General features: G+C 44.1%; 1 protein-coding gene across 2 annotated transcripts in view; it reads right to left on the bottom strand.

Annotated features, from left to right (window-relative positions):
- The window catches only part of EPHB1 (EPH receptor B1), a 223,915-nt gene extending 211,577 nt beyond the window's left edge, over positions 1 to 12,338 (bottom strand). For both annotated transcript variants that reach the window (XM_072143436.1, XM_072143437.1), the window contains exon 1: positions 11,825 to 12,338. In XM_072143436.1, the coding sequence (XP_071999537.1) occupies positions 11,825 to 11,927 (103 nt within the window). In that variant the 5' untranslated portion in view covers positions 11,928 to 12,338. The remainder of the gene's footprint in view (positions 1 to 11,824) is intronic.
- Between the last annotated feature and the right edge of the window lie 8,634 nt (positions 12,339 to 20,972).

Genomic DNA, 20,972 nt, shown 5'->3' with positions numbered 1-20,972 from the left:
AGAAATCTACAACTAGAGGATAGAGGAGAAATCTACAACTAGAGGAGAGGGGAGAAATCTACAACTAGAGGATAGGGGAGAAATCTACAACTAGAGGATAGGGGAGAAATCTACAACTAGAGGATAGGGGAGAAATCTACAACTAGAGGATAGGGGAGAAATCTACAACTAGAGGATAGGAGAGAAATCTACAACTAGAGGAGAGGGGAGAAATCTACAACTAGAGGAGAGGGGAGAAATCTACAACTAGAGGATAGAGGAGAAGTCTACAACTAGAGGATAGGGGAGAAATCTACAACTAGAGGATAGAGGAGAAATCTACAACTAGAGGAGAGGGGAGAAATCTACAACTAGAGGATAGGGGAGAAATCTACAACTAGAGGAGAGGGGAGAAATCTACAACTAGAGGATAGAGGAGAAATCTACAACTAGAGGATAGGGGAGAAATCTACAACTAGAGGATAGAGGAGAAATCTACAACTAGAGGATAGAGGAGAAATCTACAACTAGAGGAGAGGGGAGAAATCTACAACTAGAGGATAGGGGAGAAATCTACAACTAGAGGAGAGGGGAGACATCTACAACTAGAGGAGAGGGGAGACATCTACAACTAGAGGATAGGGGAGAAATCTACAACTAGAGGATAGAGGAGAAATCTACAACTAGAGGAGAGGGGAGAAATCTACAACTAGAGGATAGAGGAGAAATCTACAACTAGAGGAGAGGGGAGACATCTACAACTAGAGGATAGGGGAGAAATCTACAACTAGAGGATAGAGGAGAAATCTACAACTAGAGGAGAGGGGAGAAATCTACAACTAGAGGATAGGGGAGAAATCTACAACTAGAGGAGAGGGGAGACATCTACAACTAGAGGATAGGGGAGAAATCTACAACTAGAGGAGAGGGGAGAAATCTACAACTAGAGGATAGGGGAGAAATCTACAACTAGAGGATAGGGGAGAAATCTACAACTAGAGGATAGAGGAGAAATCTACAACTAGAGGATAGAGGAGAAGTCTACAACTAGAGGATAGGGGAGAAATCTACAACTAGAGGAGAGGGGAGAAATCTACAACTAGAGGAGAGGGGAGACATCTACAACAAGAGGATAGAGGAGAAATCTACAACTAGAGGATAGAGGAGAAATCTACAACTAGAGGATAGAGGAGAAGTCTACAACTAGAGGATAGGGGAGAAATCTACAACTAGAGGATAGAGGAGAAATCTACAACTAGAGGAGAGGGGAGAAATCTACAACTAGAGGATAGGGGAGAAATCTACAACTAGAGGATAGGGGAGAAATCTACAACTAGAGGATAGGGGAGAAATCTACAACTAGAGGATAGGGGAGAAATCTACAACTAGAGGATAGGAGAGAAATCTACAACTAGAGGAGAGGGGAGAAATCTACAACTAGAGGAGAGGGGAGAAATCTACAACTAGAGGATAGAGGAGAAGTCTACAACTAGAGGATAGGGGAGAAATCTACAACTAGAGGATAGAGGAGAAATCTACAACTAGAGGAGAGGGGAGAAATCTACAACTAGAGGATAGAGGAGAAATCTACAACTAGAGGATAGGGGAGAAGTCTACAACTAGAGGAGAGGGGAGAAATCTACAACTAGAGGATAGAGGAGAAATCTACAACTAGAGGATAGGGGAGAAATCTACAACTAGAGGAGAGGGGAGAAATCTACAACTAGAGGATAGGGGAGAAATCTACAACTAGAGGATAGGGGAGAAATCTACAACTAGAGGAGAGGGGAGAAATCTACAACTAGAGGAGAGGGGAGACATCTACAACTAGAGGATAGGGGAGAAATCTACAACTAGAGGATAGGGGAGAAATCTACAACTAGAGGAGAGGGGAGAAGTCTACAACTAGAGGAGAGGGGAGACATCTACAACTAGAGGATAGGGGAGAAATCTACAACTAGAGGATAGGGGAGAAATCTACAACTAGAGGATAGGTGAGAAATCTACAACTAGAGGATAGGTGAGAAATCTACAACTAGAGGAGAGGGGAGATATCTACAACTAGAGGATAGGGGAGAAGTCTACAACTAGAGGATAGGGGAGAAGTCTACAACTAGAGGATAGGGGAGAAGTCTACAACTAGAGGATAGAGGAGAAATCTACAACTAGAGGAGAGGGGAGACATCTACAACTAGAGGATAGGGGAGAAATCTACAACTAGAGGATAGAGGAGAAATCTACAACTAGAGGAGAGGGGAGAAATCTACAACTAGAGGATAGGGGAGAAATCTACAACTAGAGGAGAGGGGAGACATCTACAACTAGAGGATAGGGGAGAAATCTACAACTAGAGGAGAGGGGAGAAATCTACAACTAGAGGATAGGGGAGAAATCTACAACTAGAGGATAGGGGAGAAATCTACAACTAGAGGATAGAGGAGAAATCTACAACTAGAGGAGAGGGGAGAAATCTACAACTAGAGGATAGGGGAGAAGTCTACAACTAGAGGATAGGGGAGAAGTCTACAACTAGAGGATAGGGGAGAAGTCTACAACTAGAGGATAGAGGAGAAATCTACAACTAGAGGAGAGGGGAGACATCTACAACTAGAGGATAGGGGAGAAATCTACAACTAGAGGATAGAGGAGAAATCTACAACTAGAGGAGAGGGGAGAAATCTACAACTAGAGGATAGGGGAGAAATCTACAACTAGAGGAGAGGGGAGACATCTACAACTAGAGGATAGGGGAGAAATCTACAACTAGAGGAGAGGGGAGAAATCTACAACTAGAGGATAGGGGAGAAATCTACAACTAGAGGATAGGAGAGAAATCTACAACTAGAGGAGAGGGGAGAAATCTACAACTAGAGGAGAGGGGAGAAATCTACAACTAGAGGAGAGGGGAGACATCTACAACTAGAGGATAGAGGAGAAGTCTACAACTAGAGGATAGGGGAGAAATCTACAACTAGAGGATAGAGGAGAAGTCTACAACTAGAGGATAGGGGAGAAATCTACAACTAGAGGATAGAGGAGAAATCTACAACTAGAGGAGAGGGGAGAAATCTACAACTAGAGGATAGAGGAGAAATCTACAACTAGAGGATAGGGGAGAAGTCTACAACTAGAGGAGAGGGGAGAAATCTACAACTAGAGGATAGAGGAGAAATCTACAACTAGAGGATAGGGGAGAAATCTACAACTAGAGGAGAGGGGAGAAATCTACAACTAGAGGATAGGGGAGAAATCTACAACTAGAGGATAGGGGAGAAATCTACAACTAGAGGAGAGGGGAGAAATCTACAACTAGAGGAGAGGGGAGACATCTACAACTAGAGGATAGGGGAGAAATCTACAACTAGAGGATAGGGGAGAAATCTACAACTAGAGGAGAGGGGAGAAGTCTACAACTAGAGGAGAGGGGAGACATCTACAACTAGAGGATAGGGGAGAAATCTACAACTAGAGGATAGGGGAGAAATCTACAACTAGAGGATAGGTGAGAAATCTACAACTAGAGGATAGGTGAGAAATCTACAACTAGAGGAGAGGGGAGATATCTACAACTAGAGGATAGGGGAGAAGTCTACAACTAGAGGATAGGGGAGAAGTCTACAACTAGAGGATAGAGGAGAAATCTACAACTAGAGGAGAGGGGAGAAGTCTACAACTAGAGGATAGGGGAGAAATCTACAACTAGAGGAGAGGGGAGAAGTCTACAACTAGAGGATAGAGGAGAAATCTACAACTAGAGGATAGAGGAGAAATCTACAACTAGAGGATAGAGGAGAAATCTACAACTAGAGGATAGGGGAGAAATCTACAACTAGAGGATAGGGGAGAAATCTACAACTAGAGGATAGGGGAGAAATCTACAACTAGAGGATAGGGGAGAAATCTACAACTAGAGGAGAGGGGAGAAATCTACAACTAGAGGAGAGGGGAGAAATCTACAACTAGAGGAGAGGGGAGAAATCTACAACTAGAGGATAGGGGAGAAATCTACAACTAGAGGAGAGGGGAGAAATCTACAACTAGAGGAGAGGGGAGAAATCTACAACTAGAGGATAGAGGAGAAGTCTACAACTAGAGGATAGGGGAGAAATCTACAACTAGAGGAGAGGGGAGAAATCTACAACTAGAGGAGAGGGGAGACATCTACAACAAGAGGATAGAGGAGAAATCTACAACTAGAGGATAGAGGAGAAATCTACAACTAGAGGATAGAGGAGAAGTCTACAACTAGAGGATAGGGGAGAAATCTACAACTAGAGGATAGAGGAGAAATCTACAACTAGAGGAGAGGGGAGAAATCTACAACTAGAGGATAGGGGAGAAATCTACAACTAGAGGATAGGGGAGAAATCTACAACTAGAGGATAGGGGAGAAATCTACAACTAGAGGATAGAGGAGAAATCTACAACTAGAGGATAGGGGAGAAATCTACAACTAGAGGAGAGGGGAGAAATCTACAACTAGAGGATAGGGGAGAAATCTACAACTAGAGGATAGGGGAGAAATCTACAACTAGAGGAGAGGGGAGAAATCTACAACTAGAGGAGAGGGGAGACATCTACAACTAGAGGATAGGGGAGAAATCTACAACTAGAGGATAGGGGAGAAATCTACAACTAGAGGAGAGGGGAGAAGTCTACAACTAGAGGAGAGGGGAGACATCTACAACTAGAGGATAGGGGAGAAATCTACAACTAGAGGATAGGGGAGAAATCTACAACTAGAGGATAGGTGAGAAATCTACAACTAGAGGATAGGTGAGAAATCTACAACTAGAGGAGAGGGGAGATATCTACAACTAGAGGATAGGGGAGAAGTCTACAACTAGAGGATAGGGGAGAAGTCTACAACTAGAGGATAGGGGAGAAGTCTACAACTAGAGGATAGAGGAGAAATCTACAACTAGAGGAGAGGGGAGAAGTCTACAACTAGAGGATAGGGGAGAAATCTACAACTAGAGGAGAGGGGAGAAGTCTACAACTAGAGGATAGAGGAGAAATCTACAACTAGAGGATAGAGGAGAAATCTACAACTAGAGGATAGAGGAGAAATCTACAACTAGAGGATAGGGGAGAAATCTACAACTAGAGGATAGGGAGAAGTCTAAGACTAGAGGATAGGGGAGAAGTCTACAACTAGAGGATAGGGGAGAAATCTACAACTAGAGGATAGGGGAGAAGTCTAAGACTAGAGGATAGGGGAGAAGTCTACAACTAGAGGATAGAGGAGAAATCTACAACTAGAGGATAGAGGAGAAATCTACAACTAGAGGATAGGGGAGAAATCTACAACTAGAGGATAGGGGAGAAATCTACAACTAGAGGATAGGGGAGAAGTCTACAACTAGAGGAGAGGGGAGAAATCTACAACTAGAGGATAGGGGAGAAATCTACAACTAGAGGATAGAGGAGAAATCTACAACTAGAGGATAGGGGAGAAATCTACAACTAGAGGATAGGGGAGAAATCTACAACTAGAGGATAGGGGAGAAGTCTACAACTAGAGGATAGAGGAGAAATCTACAACTAGAGGATAGGGGAGAAGTCTACAACTAGAGGATAGGGGAGAAATCTACAACTAGAGGATAGGGGAGAAATCTACAACTAGAGGATAGGGGAGAAATCTACAACTAGAGGATAGGGGAGAAATCTACAACTAGAGGATAGGGGAGAAATCTACAACTAGAGGATAGGGGAGAAATCTACAACTAGAGGATAGGGGAGAAATCTACAACTAGAGGATAGGGGAGAAATCTACAACTAGAGGATAGGGGAGAAATCTACAACTAGAGGATAGGGGAGAAAGCTGTGACCAGTGGGTAAGAGAGAAAGACGTGGCCTAAGGATAGGGGAGAAAGCAGTGACCAAAGTATAGACGGGAAAGTTGTGATCACAGCATAGGAGAGAAAGCTGTGACCAGAGGATAAGGGAGAAAGCTGTGATCAGGGGATACAGGAGAAATCTGCAACTAGAGGATGGGAGAGAAAGCTGTGATCTGGGGATAGGGGAGAAATCTGCATCCAGGGGGTAGGTGAGAAAGCTGTAAACGGGAGATAAGGGAAGACATCGGTGACCTGTAAATATAGGAGAAAGCAGTGACAAGAGACAGGGGAGAATGGGGAAGAGAGGGGGAATGTAAGAAAGGAGGTTTTATATAGTCATGTAACCTACATAATGGTAACAGAGCAGGAGACAGACCCCTTAGACATCAGTAAAAGAAAAAGACAAGTTGATGGCCTACATGAAAGATGAGAAGGGACTTAAACGGGGCCAAGTAAAAGACACGCACCCATTAGCTATCTGGGTTCATTGCTACACCCTTGGCTTCCATTGAAATTAATAGATATGAGATAGATGATAGATAGATAGCTAGATAGATAGGAGACTGATACCTGGTATATGGATCGTCATTATGAAAAATGAATGATATTGCAGCTGTTGACCACAAAAAAACATGTATCCAACTAGAAGTAATGTATAAAGTCAATTTACTTGAACATGAAAAAGCCTCTATTTTCTTAGCATAATAATTTTGCTCTCAGCAGATGGTAAGGGAAGTAATACTAAGTCCAGATGTCCAAATCAATAAAGATCTACGTTAGTTGCATGGCCAGTGCACATGGCAACAGGGACTAACTCATTCTTATCTAATTTCATAGAAAAATCTGTCTCAGCGCCTCAGTAAAACACTTGCACTTGATACGTTGATCTACTTCAGCTCATTGTTATAACAGTCTGGTGGTTTTCACATGTAGTGTTCTCTCTCCACCATCAGCCCGAGGACTGTTCTGTCTCATGTGTGCTGAATATACAATCCTATATCCATTAAAAAATGAAAAAGTCTGGTGTGATTATTCCTAATATCACACTGTGCTCAGCACATGTCATATTCACAGGGGTCCAATGCGCCATTATGTATGGGTGTTCTTAGCAGGGTCCTGACCCTGGAGAAGGTGCTGTATAGAATAATGACCCAGCAAGGTTCAGGCACTAAAATGGATTTTGCTGACCCTGCAAAGCTGTCAGCTAATGAAAGAAAGAAAATTACTTATTTGTAACCCTACAAAGTAAGGGCCCTGTCTAACAAGTCCCCAGTTTCTTGATCTCAGCAGGGTATGTGCCAATTTTTGCCATAACACACATTGCAACGACCCAAAGTGGATGTGGTCATGCTGTGATTCGTAGGTTGCCACCCATGTAAAGTAATATTGTATATTTCCCACATAATACAGATAGATCCTAAAATTTGGGGCCTCTAGAAGTGCTATCGTCGGGAGCCAAAAAAATTGTGAGCCCTAGACAACTGCCCATGTTAACAAGCCTACAACCAGTGTTAAGTATAACCTGGCAGTATTATACATGAATATAAATTTAATGGCAGTCCAAATTATTTTATGTATAATGGAAACATATCTTATTGGTATACCTAACAACTTTCTAAGAAGACCGAAAGTTCTACATAGAAGCAAATCATGTCTAACCAAAGAAAGTGATGATACTGACCACAGTGTCAACTCATTGATCATATGCAGTATGGAAGGAGGATCCTTATTGCTTCTTTCCAAGAGATGAGCAAATCAATTCATGGATTCAATCCGAAAATACTTACAAAATTCCTTAAAAATTTTTGGAACAATACTGGCGCTTTTTTATACAAATAATGGGTTATATATCAAATTCCAGGTGTTTGGACTGATACGATTTGGCCCCAAATCACATTTTTGGAAAGATTTGTAGCTAATTTCTACTTCTTTCCATATGATACAGAAGATCCATCATAGGACATATAAGCAACAAATATGTAAATTAGTGATAAATATACATATTTATTAATATATTTTTATTGTCCCGTTTGTGCTCTTAAATGTAAAACTGATTGGCAGTGGATCTGAGTCTTGGCAAATCGATTCTATCATCTCTCTCCCTCATACAGATGGCAGTAAGGAAGGGGAGCATATGTCAGAGGTACAACCATAGGTCTGCTAAAATATGCCAATAATGAGATCAATATCCTCTACCATCTCATATTTTTATAAATTTGTGACTCAATTTATCCAAATAGCCTCATATATGTATTTGAATGGACAGTGATTAACCTACACAATGTCACAAATCCTCAGCTACGATGCCTGTAAAAGAATTCAGTGACACCCAATTAAGTCATTCTGGATGCCTTGTCATTGGGTGTTGTGGTCAGGTGCTGTGGATGAGACATAGGACTCAAAAACGATCTACTAGTCTTTGTTCAATCTTGCAAAACGTTTTTGGGGGTTTCAGCATTGCGTGATCTATCATAGGACCAAAACCAATAACTACATCACATGTAAGGTTTATTCCCACTTCTGTATGGTCACCACGGACAGCACAAATATCTATAGACATCACTGAGGTAACTGTGTTTATTCACAGACCATTGGTCCATGAAAAATCCATGGGGACGTACTCTATTTAGGTCCATTGTACGGACTAATGACTTCCATTAAAGTTAATGGGTCAGTGAAGATCACAGATGACATCTGTCTGCTGCCGGTCATTTTCACAGATACACCATAGAAAGTATGGGGCTCCATTTTTTTTTTTTTTTTTACAAAAATTAGGATTTTTGTTACCCCTACTATGATAAATGGATGAACCCATCCATCCATATTATCAGTAGAGTCTCAACCTGAAGAAGACCTCTTACTTGGGTCCATCAGGGTCTACAAAATTGACCATTGGGTTTACTTATTCTTCTTGTCTAGTAAGCCTCCAACCTATGTATTAACAGAGACAATATTAAGGATTTTTTTTTATATATAGAGAAAAGCTCAGTCCTGAACAATAACACTGGGAAATAACTTCATAACTCTAATAATAGGGGAAAAGGGGCCTTATTATTCCCATACTTAAACTAACCAGGTTATATTGAGGTTAAAGAGGTTCCTTAATAAAAATATAAGCCTAAGATGTCATAGAAACATATGTAATAGACATAATAAACCTGATACAAATCATATAAATATCATAATGCGATGCTCTTGGCCTTGCTGCCAGCTCCCTGCCCCTTGACAGGCTTGGATCCAGTCTAAGCCCAGAGTGTATATCAGCAGCTCGATAGATGGTTCCATCATTTATCACATCTACTCTCTGTGTGTCTCTGAGCCTCCCCGCTCTCTGCAATCTGTCTGTGCATTCTGCTGGGAGATTGGGTTCTTCCGTTGTGTGAGCCTCGCTCCTGTATTTAGAGACAGTTCTGTGCTTGCGCAGCTGTTCTGATTTGGATGAAGGTACAGAAGGCAGAGAGGGCGCAGGCAGCGACAACATTGCCGGATCCGACAATCACCTGGAGCTACTGTAGCCAGGTCTCTAGGGTTGTCCTTGCCATTCTAGAACCAGGTAATATGTCCCGGAACAGAAGAACAATCTAAAGGGCCAATACCCAGACTGTTCTAAGCACATAGAACAGGCGCAGATATTTCCATTATACCTTATCTCTGTGTAGTCTTTACACCCGGTTTTGGTTTATAATATCTATGCTTTGGCTATGACTTCCCTAACCGGTGTTGCTTTTGCTTGCACAAATCTAACCGGTAGGCCTCCTCTAGTAAATAAAATATAGCATCAAATATGAGAAGGGATAAGAATATAGAGAAACTAAGTATTACTGTTGGTCTTCTTTCATTTCTTCAGACCTTTGAGAACCGGTTCAAAGGAATTACAACCTTTGGTCAGAACAGACCAAGCTGGAGGTGCAATACTCACAGGAGTACCACACCTCCAAAAATTCTCTGCTCATGAACCCCACCTATTCATCTCCTGACATAATGGAGGTACACCTACCCTTTAACACCAGTAAACCTACTATCCAGATCCTATTTTCACCTAATTGATATTTGCTCTCCAATAGGAAACACTGGACCAGCTGATGGGTCATGGTTCTGACACAATCGGGTGGAAGGATAAGTCGTATAGAAATATCCTATAATTCCAGACATACCAAAGTTTCTGGTACAAATGAGATTTGCTCCCTGAACATTTTTTAATGTAATGATTACTATAGTAATGTCGTTGCGTTACCCCAGTTGTCACATCCGGTCCGTCCCTATAGAATTCGCCTCTAAATGTTTACGGGTCGGGCATAATTAATAACCTGCCAGCACACTCCAGCTGTTATGGAAAGCACGGATCAGTGCGGGATTACCCAGGGGCATGCAGGGACCGGGATCAGTTTTTCATAATCATAATATAAGTAAAACGCCTTGAAGGCATGTCAGATATAAAATACATACATATAAATATGAGCACTGGAACTGAACAGAGGAAAAAAAATCACAGGTTGCGTTTAATCCCAGATCGGTGCAGAACTGTTCATATTCATTATTGTTGCAGGTTTATTGTGTCTTGTGGAAGCCTTGCCTAGCTCCAGGCTCTGCTTATGGAAATGCACATAATGTAAGACGCTACGGGACTAGAACGTCCTCCTCATATCAAATATCCATGTCCAGACCCATGCTATGAACATGACCAAAAGCTTGGGTCCCACTTAAACCAACTCCTGGGATATCAAATAGCAGGTGTCTATGGAACTGAGAGATATGAAGAGCTGATATTGGGTCAAATGAGGTGAAAATCAAAAGCGAGGAAAAAAAAATTGTGGAAATGCACAGAAAACAGAAAGGATTGTGGAAGATGGAAAGTGTGAAGGACTATGGGGGGTGGGTGGCAGACTGCTAGACGGAGTAATGGGCATGGAAAGGAGGAATTTAGAAAATCAGAGAGAAAGGGTTAAATCCGAAGAATAGTTAGAGGGTACCAGCTCTGAAGGTTGGCATCACTAACTCTGGGGTGGCATCAGGTACACGATCATACCAGACATACCCCATCCTCCTCCTCCTAACGTGTCCTGCCATCTCCCCATCACCCTGTGCTGCCTTTAAACAAGATCAGCACTGCAATGCAGCTCCGTCCTTTTGGCAAAGGCAAAGTGGATAGGGTGGAAAACGGACGGGTGCCTGGGTGAGGAGAAAGGAGGGGTACCAGCCTGCTACCAGGTTCGGCGCCTTCCATGGAAAGTGAGAATCTATAACCATCTGTAGGACACACAACACAATCTATCAGTCAATACGCTCTCCACCGGCCAGAAAGAACACATTGATTTAGCAGTAACAGAAGGGCCATCCATCTCCTGGCACCCTGACAGAAATGGCACATTTGCACCTTATTTTTTGCACCCCTGTCTATCTAATGAACGTATTTGCCTGGGAAAAGCGGCGTCAGCAGGCGGATAATGGGAGAGGATTACAGACCACCTCGGAGAGTTCCCTCCATCTCCTGATTAGATTCTCTTCTATGCAGCTGTGAAACACAACATTTATTTTTATTAAAGAAGCAGCCGGTGTCGGTGGTTCTCCATCTGTTCCATCGGAGCATCGATCAGGAAACTAATAATAATCCGTTAATTAGCGCACACTGTGATTAGTAATCTGCATTGTCTCCGCCGCTGCAAAACTTAAGTACCTTGTTGCTTCTATATAACAGGTGCTTCCCATCGAGATCCATGTAAACACCTCCACCGCTTGCAGCCCATTACACAACAACATTAACTTTGTCTTTGTGTCAACACTTACCATCCTGCTAGGGAATCAGCCCTGGGCTGAAGAGCTTGCACTCTACACCTGCGTTCTATGCTGTTATGATCACCTGCTATGGCATACATGATGCCTAAACAATATATTGTGACTTTAACACAAGTATAATACAAAAGGCCCATGGATCCCATCATAGATCCCCCCCCCCCCCAAATAAGACATGATTTAACCCTTTCGTTTACAAATCAGCTAAAGCTTACCTTCCACAGCTTGAACTTGCCAAACCAGAGATAACAGCAGCATCCAGTTTAGTTCCATGGTGGGATGGAAAGAGGTTACTTTATACCAAAATATAATAAACATAAATGTCAATAACTAAGGAAACATAGTAGCAACAAGAAACTGCAGCCCAGAATCTTCAGGGTACCCCCTCACAGCAATATTAAATCCTGATGTGGCATAGAATTGTCCGGCTGTCTTGCTGAGGAGCATCATTTTAGGTCCCAGGTTGGAGATGCATTTTGCTGCACTGGATAGAGAGATGTATGTGCATGCATGGCAGCCAGTGTGGCATCAGGGTGCAGCAGGCAGGGCATGTGTGCATGGATGGCAGTGCATGTGTGTGTGCATGTTGGTATGGGGTGTGGGGGATTGTAATGAGGCTATCCCAGGTTCACATTGCAAGCAGTAGTAAAGTGTTCACTGAAGGAGCACAGGCACTGAGACTGAAAGGGGGGGGAGTGATCACCCCCCCACTCACACAACTCCCATCTTCCCAATCCCCCCTCCTTTTTCATCCTGTCTGAATTCTACACACCCCTCACACCTCCCAGCCAATCAAAGAGCACAAGGAACAAGCACCCCCCTTCTCCAATCAATAGGAGCCCCTCCTTTCCCTGCTATTGTTGAAAGAAAATTACTTACATTGACCTGTAGGAAGAAATACCAGGGCTGAGCTTGTCTGTGCTATACTGCCATCTAGTGATGCAAAGAGGTCACTACATGAAACTTTAGGCTGTGAGGTGGATTCTCAGAATAGAAGGGAAATATATCATGTTTGTCTGGACTGTTAGGGCAGCAACTTAATGTTAGACAAGACTTATAATATCCAATCTAGTGGGAGTGTTTTATTATAATTTATATAGAGACATATAGTATATTTACATGGATGTTCTGTAAGTGTGAGACACTGTTGTCAGTAGTTTTGTGATGGATTTTAGGGGGGCAGTGTGGGGGATGTTTTTCACAAAGCTGAAGACATTAGGTGGTGCAACATCCCTGCCAACGCATAAACAAGGTGGTAGTTACAAATAGCACCCACTCAATGTCAGGAGCTGTTAGGGAAACTGATAATTTCTTTTAGAGGTCTCAAAGTTCTGGAGAACTTTGTAAGGCAAGAGTTAACAATGCTAAATGTTATTGTCCAATTATGTTTCTTGTGATACTTTAAGGCAAGCTGGAAGCTGATTGAATAGTGCTATCACCTGACCAAGGGAGTATATAAACCTCTGGTGGGCGAGAGCACATGGTCCTGTCAGTGCTGCAACAGCCAGTGTCCTAATACCAGGAATCACAGGTGCCTTGGGCCATTGCCTAGCACACAGGGCAAGTCAGGAGACTTAAGCCCCAGAGCTGAGATCAACCACCCAGACTAAGCTCCATTTCTACCAGCCCAGCCTGAAGCTACTACCAGGCTGCATGTAACCTTCCTGTGCACCAGCTCTCCATGACTCTTCCAGCTTGCCGAATCTCCTGCTATCGTTTGGCCATTGCCTGCTGTAGAATAAAGAACTGTAAGTAGATTTGCACAACGTTGCCTCCATCTAACGGGCTCCCCAATCCATCACGCAGGGATTCATCCTAAAGATACCTCAGGGGTTTCCCCAGGGAGAGACCAATGCATCAGCCTCTCCCTCCATCTTTCTTGCACACACCACCTGCTGGAGACATGCTAGGCTGTAGGATAGCCCTCAGGTTCCCATAACAAGCACTGTGACCACAGTGTACCCAAGGCCGCACTAGCCAGCCACTCCGGTATTCTGGGCTCCGGCTGCCTCCAGGCCCCAAGAAAAGGCTAAGCCCCGATGGGGGATGTTGCAGGGCACTACAGCAATGTAAAGTCATGCCTCAAATAAGTCATAATGAAGTACTCCTCCCGAGCATATAGTAAGTCTCTAATTCTACCTGTTTCTGGTCAGTACTGTTGAACACAAGTGCTATGCATTTGTAGAGCGTTGGAGACAAAACCTGTATGTCTGTGCTGCTCTGCATTCTGTGTAGGACCCAGGTGATGAGTGATGACGGCATCGCACAGCCCTAATTGTGAGCCACCAGAGGAGCCGGGAGAAGATTGAGGCACGATAGAAACAGAACAGGCAGGTACGTGTTACCTTTATTATTTTATTGACACCTCATTCACATACATTTTATGTACTGTATATGATTAAACGATAATGGGGATGTATATACATTGGGGGGATGTACATAAACTGAGGGGGCTGCATATAAACAGACAGGGGCGGAGAGGGAATTTACAGTGGTCCTGGAAAAAACTGTAAAAGTGGCCCCATTCTGTGATGTGCATGGAGTTACTAAACTCCACACAAACAGTTATTAGATGGTCTAAAAAAACATGTACAGCGCAGAGAAAGAGACTCCTACTGTCTCCCTTGTACAGGAATAATGGTTCTTTTTTAAAAGAACACAACTTAATACTGCCTTATATATACAAAACAACTAAAATACCTTATCCTATACCCTATACCCTAATAAACAAGAATGTAACTTCTATAATACTGCATTTTATGTACAAGAATAAAACTACTATAATACTGCCCCCTATGTACAGGAATACAACTACTATAATACTGCCCCCTATGTACAAGAATATAACTACTATAATACTGCCCCCTATGCACAAGAATATAACTACTATATTACTGCCCGTATGTACAAGAATACGACCTCATATAATACTGCCCCCTATGTACAAGAATACAACTACTATCATACTGCCCCCTATGTACAAGAATACAACTACTATCATACTGCCCCCTATGTACAAGAATACAACTACTATCATACTGCCCCCTATGTACAAGAATATAACTACTATAATACTGCCCCCTATGTACAGGAATATAACTACTATAATACTGCCCCCTATGTACAAGAATATAACTATTATCATACTGCCCCCTATGTATAGGAATATAACTACTATAATACTGCCCCCTATGTACAAAAATAAAACTACTATAATACTGCCCCCTATGTACAGGAATACAACTACTATAATACTGCCCCCTATGCACAAGAATATAACTACTATATTACTGCCCGTATGTACAAGAATACGACCTCATATAATACTGCCCCCTATGTACAAGAATACAACTACTATCATACTGCCCCCTATGTACAAGAATACAACTACTATCATACTGCCCCCTATGTAAAAGAATATAACTACTATAATACTGCCCCCTATGTACAGGAATATAACTACTATAATACTGCCCCCTATGTACAAGAATATAACTATTATCATACTGCCCCCTATGTATAGGAATATAACTACTATAATACTGCCCCCTATGTACAAGAATATGACTACTATAATCCTACCTCCTAGAGGTGAGGTTGTGTGTGGTGTGTGCTCTTGACCCTCCTCATGTCTGTGCACCCAAACCATCTGGAGCTGCACCCCGACCAGCACAGCAGGGGAAGGAGACCGCACGGGAGCTGCAGATGGCGGAGGAGATACCGACCCTGGTAAGGAGGATGGGGGAGCTGACTAACCGTAAGAAAATGCTGCAGATGCAAATTGACTGTATGTATTCATTTAGAACTGCGCACCCTGAGAGCAGTACCCTGTATAACACCAAGCTGCAGGGACTAAGCATAGAGCTGGCACAGGTGGAACACAGATTATCAAGCTTGCAAGCTTCTCATTCCAGAAGGGACAGACACCAGATCAGCCGCAGAGCTCTGCAGCAGTCCCAGAGCAGGTGCATGGACCTGTAGTACCACAAGTCCCAGCAGTGTCTGTTGATGGTGAACTTTCATCTATGGGTCAAGGTGATGCGGTGACCCAGGAGAACTCTAATGTGCTTGAGACTGGGGACACTGTTGGACATTCGCTGTAACTGAGGGGTCGGGAGACGGAGGGGACCCTCAGTCTATTTGGGAGGTACAGCCACCGGGGGATAACATAGAGGTGGATGGGGGCCAGGGGGTTGTACAAGATAATGTGTGTGACTTCCCCCCTTTAACATCGAGCCCCCTAGTAGAGTCAGGTTCCTCTAGATTAGACCCTCCCCCCCAATACCCGTAGTGAGCCATGTCAGGAACCTCCTAAAAACGCCTGGAGCCACGGTGCTCCCGCCTTCGCCTCCGGCGCACACTACTTCGGGCAGGCGTTTAAGAGGAGGAACGTGGTGCGCTTTAAGATCAGAGGCGCAAAGGAAGATCTCCCAGATAGGAGGTTTGTGGTGCCGGATCTCCTGTGTCGCCAGATGGGGTTTTCCCCAGATGATATCCTGGCGGTCATCAACCTGCCATTCAGACAGGGCTATGATGTCAGCTTTAAGCTTATGTCCAGTCTGGATAGGTTTTGGGATAAATTCCCCCGGCTTAGGGACACTGACGGCTGGAATACGTTTATTTTTGTCCCCATATCTAGGCCAGATACTGTGGTGGTAAATATAATCTTCTGGAACGAGTCTGTTCCCACTCAGGACATTCTAGTGTGGCTCAGACGCCATTGTGATCTGGTGTATGACCTCACTAAGAACAGAGACAGTGATGGCATCTGGACTGGAGGGTGGAAGGTTCTAGTGAAACTGCGCCAATATAACAACATTACCCTGCACCTCCCCAACTCCTTCTATATAGGGAGAGAGAAAGGCGTATGCTTCTATCCCGGGCAGCCACGGAAGTGCTTTAGGTGCAGTAAGATCGGTCACGTGGCCAAAGTATGCACAGTGGCAAAATGTAACCTGTGTGGGGAGGTCGGCCATCTCAGTGCCACCTGTGAGACGGTCCGATGTAACCTCTGCGGAGAGATGGGCCACCCGCACAAGGATTGCCCGGAGGCCTGGCATAACATCACCAGGGACTTTTCAGATGATGAAATGGTGCAGGAGGCAGACGCCTTAGAGGAGGAGGCCCTGGTGTCGGGGCAAATTCTGATCAGGCGGGAGGTACAGCAGGGCTCAGGTGAGACAGTACCAGAACCTCAGCAGTCAGACAGCAATCAGGGGAGTATGGAGATGGTCACTCGGGGCCAGCCTCAGGCAGCCACCTCTGTAACAACATCTGAATTTGAGGAGTCAAAAAAGAACAAGAGGAAAAAAAAAGATAAATCCTCTCGTAAACCTGAGGAAGATTGTAATTTAGGCCCAAAAACCAGGAGAAAGTCCAGTGGTGATGCCGGGGTCATGGTCCTATCTAACAGATCTGTCAGAGTCAGATAGGGATTATGAGAGAGAGTTGCAGCGCATTCAAAATGAGTGTGAACCGGATACAGGGGATCCTCCAACTAAAAAGAAGCCCCCTCCTGTAGATACCGCTGAGGAGTCAGACATGGAGACTGGTGGTGTACAGGGGGAGGATGACTCTGACATATGATGATGGGGGTCGCTGCTCTGCTTTTTCTGGTTATGATGGCTGGGTTCTCTCTAAAAGTTGCTTCTAGCAATGTCAAAAGCATTAAAGTAAGAAGGACTAGACACGCTGTGTATGATCACCTGAGATATCTGGACGCTGATGTCATCTTCCTGTAGGAGACCCGTCTGACCACCTTAGGGCATCTCCGTGAGGCTGAGCGTGAGTGGTGGTCTGGTCCTTCTTACTGGTCACTGGCTGTGGAGCCGTACGCCGGGGTCGCCACACTGTTTAACACCACAGACGTGACGGTGCACAGGCTGACGGAGGTCGCTATGGGGAGGTGCCTGGTGCTAGAGGTGACCATCCATGGTAGGGGGCTCCGGCTGATCAACATCTATGGCCCACAGACAGTGACAGAGAGAATCCAGCTGTTCAATGAGGTACGGCAGTATCTATTTACCTCAATCCCTGTAATAATGGCGGGCGACTTTAATGTTACCATGACATCAGGTCACAGGTCCTCAGGCAGAGCAGTGGTCAGAGACTCCAGGGTCCTACAGAGCATAATATCACAGGCAAACCTATGTGATGTATTTAGCTTGGACGGGAGGAAACCTATGTACACCTACACATGTGCTGACAGGCATAGCAGAATTGATATGGCTTTTGTGAGTCCCTCAGAGACTGTTAGTGGGATGAACGAGAGAGTTGTACCATATTCTGACCATCTGGCCTTATTATTTTGTATGGGAGCCTCTAACCGCTAGGACATTGGTCGGGGGTTATGGAGGCTCAATTCCAGCATCCTGGATGATGCCAATGTCCAGAATTGTATCCACTCCCTTTTTCAGGACCAGCTCCAGAGAGTAGACTTCTATGACAACATGTCTGACTAGTGGGAGAACGTCAAGGAGGAGATCAGGTCCCTCTTAAAGAGACTGTCAGTGATGAAGGGTAAGAGTAAGTACAGCCAGTATCTCAAGCTGCGCAAAGAATTGAAGTCACTGTATTCGGCGGGTGGGGATGACAAACAAAAGATTGACCGACTGAAGTCTGAAATAAAGCAGTATCAGTACAGCCGCTACACGTCCCTGGTGATAGAAAGAGACTACGGAAAATTGGGCGTTCCTGATACGTATGAAAATTGCCGGGAATGTGTGGTCAATAAATCAATCACAGGTCTCACTGACTCCCTGGGAGTTTTGCAGGAATCTCGGGAGGGTATCCTGGGGGTGGTGAGATCCTACTATGCTGAATTATTTCAGAAGAAGGTTTTGGATAAAGACAAAATGGCTCAATTCTTGGAGGCAACTCCAGGTCCTGACACTAGAGATTTGGATTTTTCTCCTTTGACAGCAGAAATAACAGAGGAGGAGGTTAAAGAGGCCATTGATAAGTTACATCTGAAGAAGGCACCAGGTCCAGATGGTATAACAGCTGAATTCTATAAAAAGTTCAGAGACCTCTTAGCCCCGATCCTTGTGGATGTTTTTACCAATTGTCTAGAAAATTACCTGTTGCCTCCATCCATGAGAGTGTCCTCCCTTATTCTGCTGTCTAAAGGGAAAGAGCCTAGTGACATCAAGAACTGGAGGCCGATCGCCCTCTTTAATGTCGAGAGGAAGATTTTGGCAAAAATTCTATTTTCTAGGTTAGTCTGTTTGTCCCCGGCACTGTTGGCAGGCTCTCAGTACGGCACAGTAAAAGGGCGGAACATCTCTGGAGCAGTCATCTCGATTAGAGAGATGTTTGAGAGATGTAAAGCCCTGAGGTGTGGGAGATATGTTGTAGGTCTGGACCAGGCTAAAGCCTTTGACAGGGTTGACCACGATTATCTATGGGCCACTTTGTCAAAGTACGGAGAGGCGAAGAGCTTTCCTCTTATCAATGGTTGGCAGGGGGACACCTTCAGAGTAGAGGCGGGAATGCGACAGGGCTGCCCCCTGAGTCCACTGCTGTATGTGTTTGCCATAGACTTGTTTCTGCGATCACTGCAGCGGTGTGACTTTCGGGGGGTGCCGGTCCCCCATTGCTTGCCTTTGAATGTAGTCGCCTACGCGGATGATGTGACTGTGGTGATATCTGAGCCTCATGAGGTGGAGATGTTATCTGCAGCCATCAGAAGTTACTCGGAGGCCTCCGGCTCTCTGGTCAACCTTGAGAAGAGTCAAGCTTTCTGGACATTGGATACTGCTCCTGGCTTTGATCTGCCACAGTTCGCCAAGGCCTCCACCCATATTAAGATCCTTGGGGTTAAATTCGGAAGGGAAGATAATGCCAAACTAAATTGGGAAGAGAAGTTGGAAACCGGAAATGCAAAGGTTCAGCGATGGAAGAACTGGAGGCTGACCTATAGAGAAAGGGTTACTCTGCTGAAGACTTACCTGGTCCCTGTCTTCCTCTACGTCTCTGTCATCTTTCCTTTGCCAGAATCTTTCTTCGCTATGCTCTTTAGCCTGTTCTTCCAGCTTTTATGGGGGAACAGGTTGAACCCAGTAAAAAGAGGGATCACCTACCTGCAGAGGAGAGAGGGTGGGCTGGATATGTTAAATCCAAGGGTTTTCTTTGACTCCATGTTTCTGAAAGTTAATTTTGTTTTCCTGGACTCAAACAATAGTCTCCTGTGGGTAAGTAGTGTCAGGGACTGGATATTGCCTTTTGCAGAGTCTTGGGTGCGAGGCGGCAGTCTCAAGAGGGGCCGATGGACTCCTGGCTTCCTCCCCCAGTATCTGCAGTATGGTCTCAGGTGCATGAAAAAGTGGAGGCTAGACAAGACATTATTGGAGAGTAAGACCAGGAAGGAGCTGTATATCAATATCTGTAGGACCTTCTATACTGTTCGGCCAGCTCTGAGGGACTGCACAACGGCAACCCTGCAGGAGAGTCTGAAGCTCCTCAATAGTCCTAGGCTCCCTGCAAAGCTCTTTGATATTGCCTGGTTATCCTTAAATGGGAGGCTCTTTGTCAGGGGAAATTTAAAATTCTTGAGTCTCTCTGAGCGTTTGTGCCCCTTGGGATGTCAACAGGAGGAGACCATGGAGCATTTTATTACTGAGTGCCCGGGAGGGAGGCAGATATGGCAGGAGGTGTCCCACAGACTCGGAATATCAAGACTGCAGTCTCTGACCTACCCGGACATAATTTATGGGGTGACACCACAGGTATCCGGCATAGACCGAGGGACCATGTACCTGATCATCAGTAAAATCAAATACTATCACTGGCACACCAGGACCAGAGTGTCTGCACACAGCGAGTCCTTCCAGCCCATGAACGCTGTAACCCAAATACTATCAGAGCTGAGGTGGATACGATCCATAGAGGTTAACAAAACAGGTAATAATGTTAAGTTATGGAGGAACATATGTCTGGGGTAATTGATCTGAATTGAATTGAAGTAATTATGTTAATTTCCACATTTTTCTTTTTACCAGTGATGGACTTTTTGAGTTAAGATTATTATGAATTTATTATTTTCTGATCTGTATGATATGTGTTAAATAATTGTCTGTTCATTCTGATGAGAATGTATTGTAATATTTTCTGTTTGTTTATACTAATAAAAATTGCCCCCTATATACAAGAATATAGCTACTATAATACTGCTCCTATGTACAAGATATAACTACTATAATACTGCCCTCTATGTACAAGAATATAACTACTACAATACTTCCCCTATGTATAAGAATATAGCTACTATAATACTGCTCCTATAAACAAGGATATAACTACTTTAATACTGTTCCCTATGTACAAGAATATAAATACTATAATACTGCCCCCTATGTACAGGAA

This window comes from Engystomops pustulosus, chromosome 3 (assembly GCF_040894005.1).
Source record: "Engystomops pustulosus chromosome 3, aEngPut4.maternal, whole genome shotgun sequence".
Taxonomy (NCBI): Eukaryota; Metazoa; Chordata; class Amphibia; order Anura; family Leptodactylidae; genus Engystomops; species Engystomops pustulosus.
The sequence above is the reverse complement of the archived record's forward strand: the minus strand, read 5'-3'. Positions and strand labels throughout refer to the sequence as shown.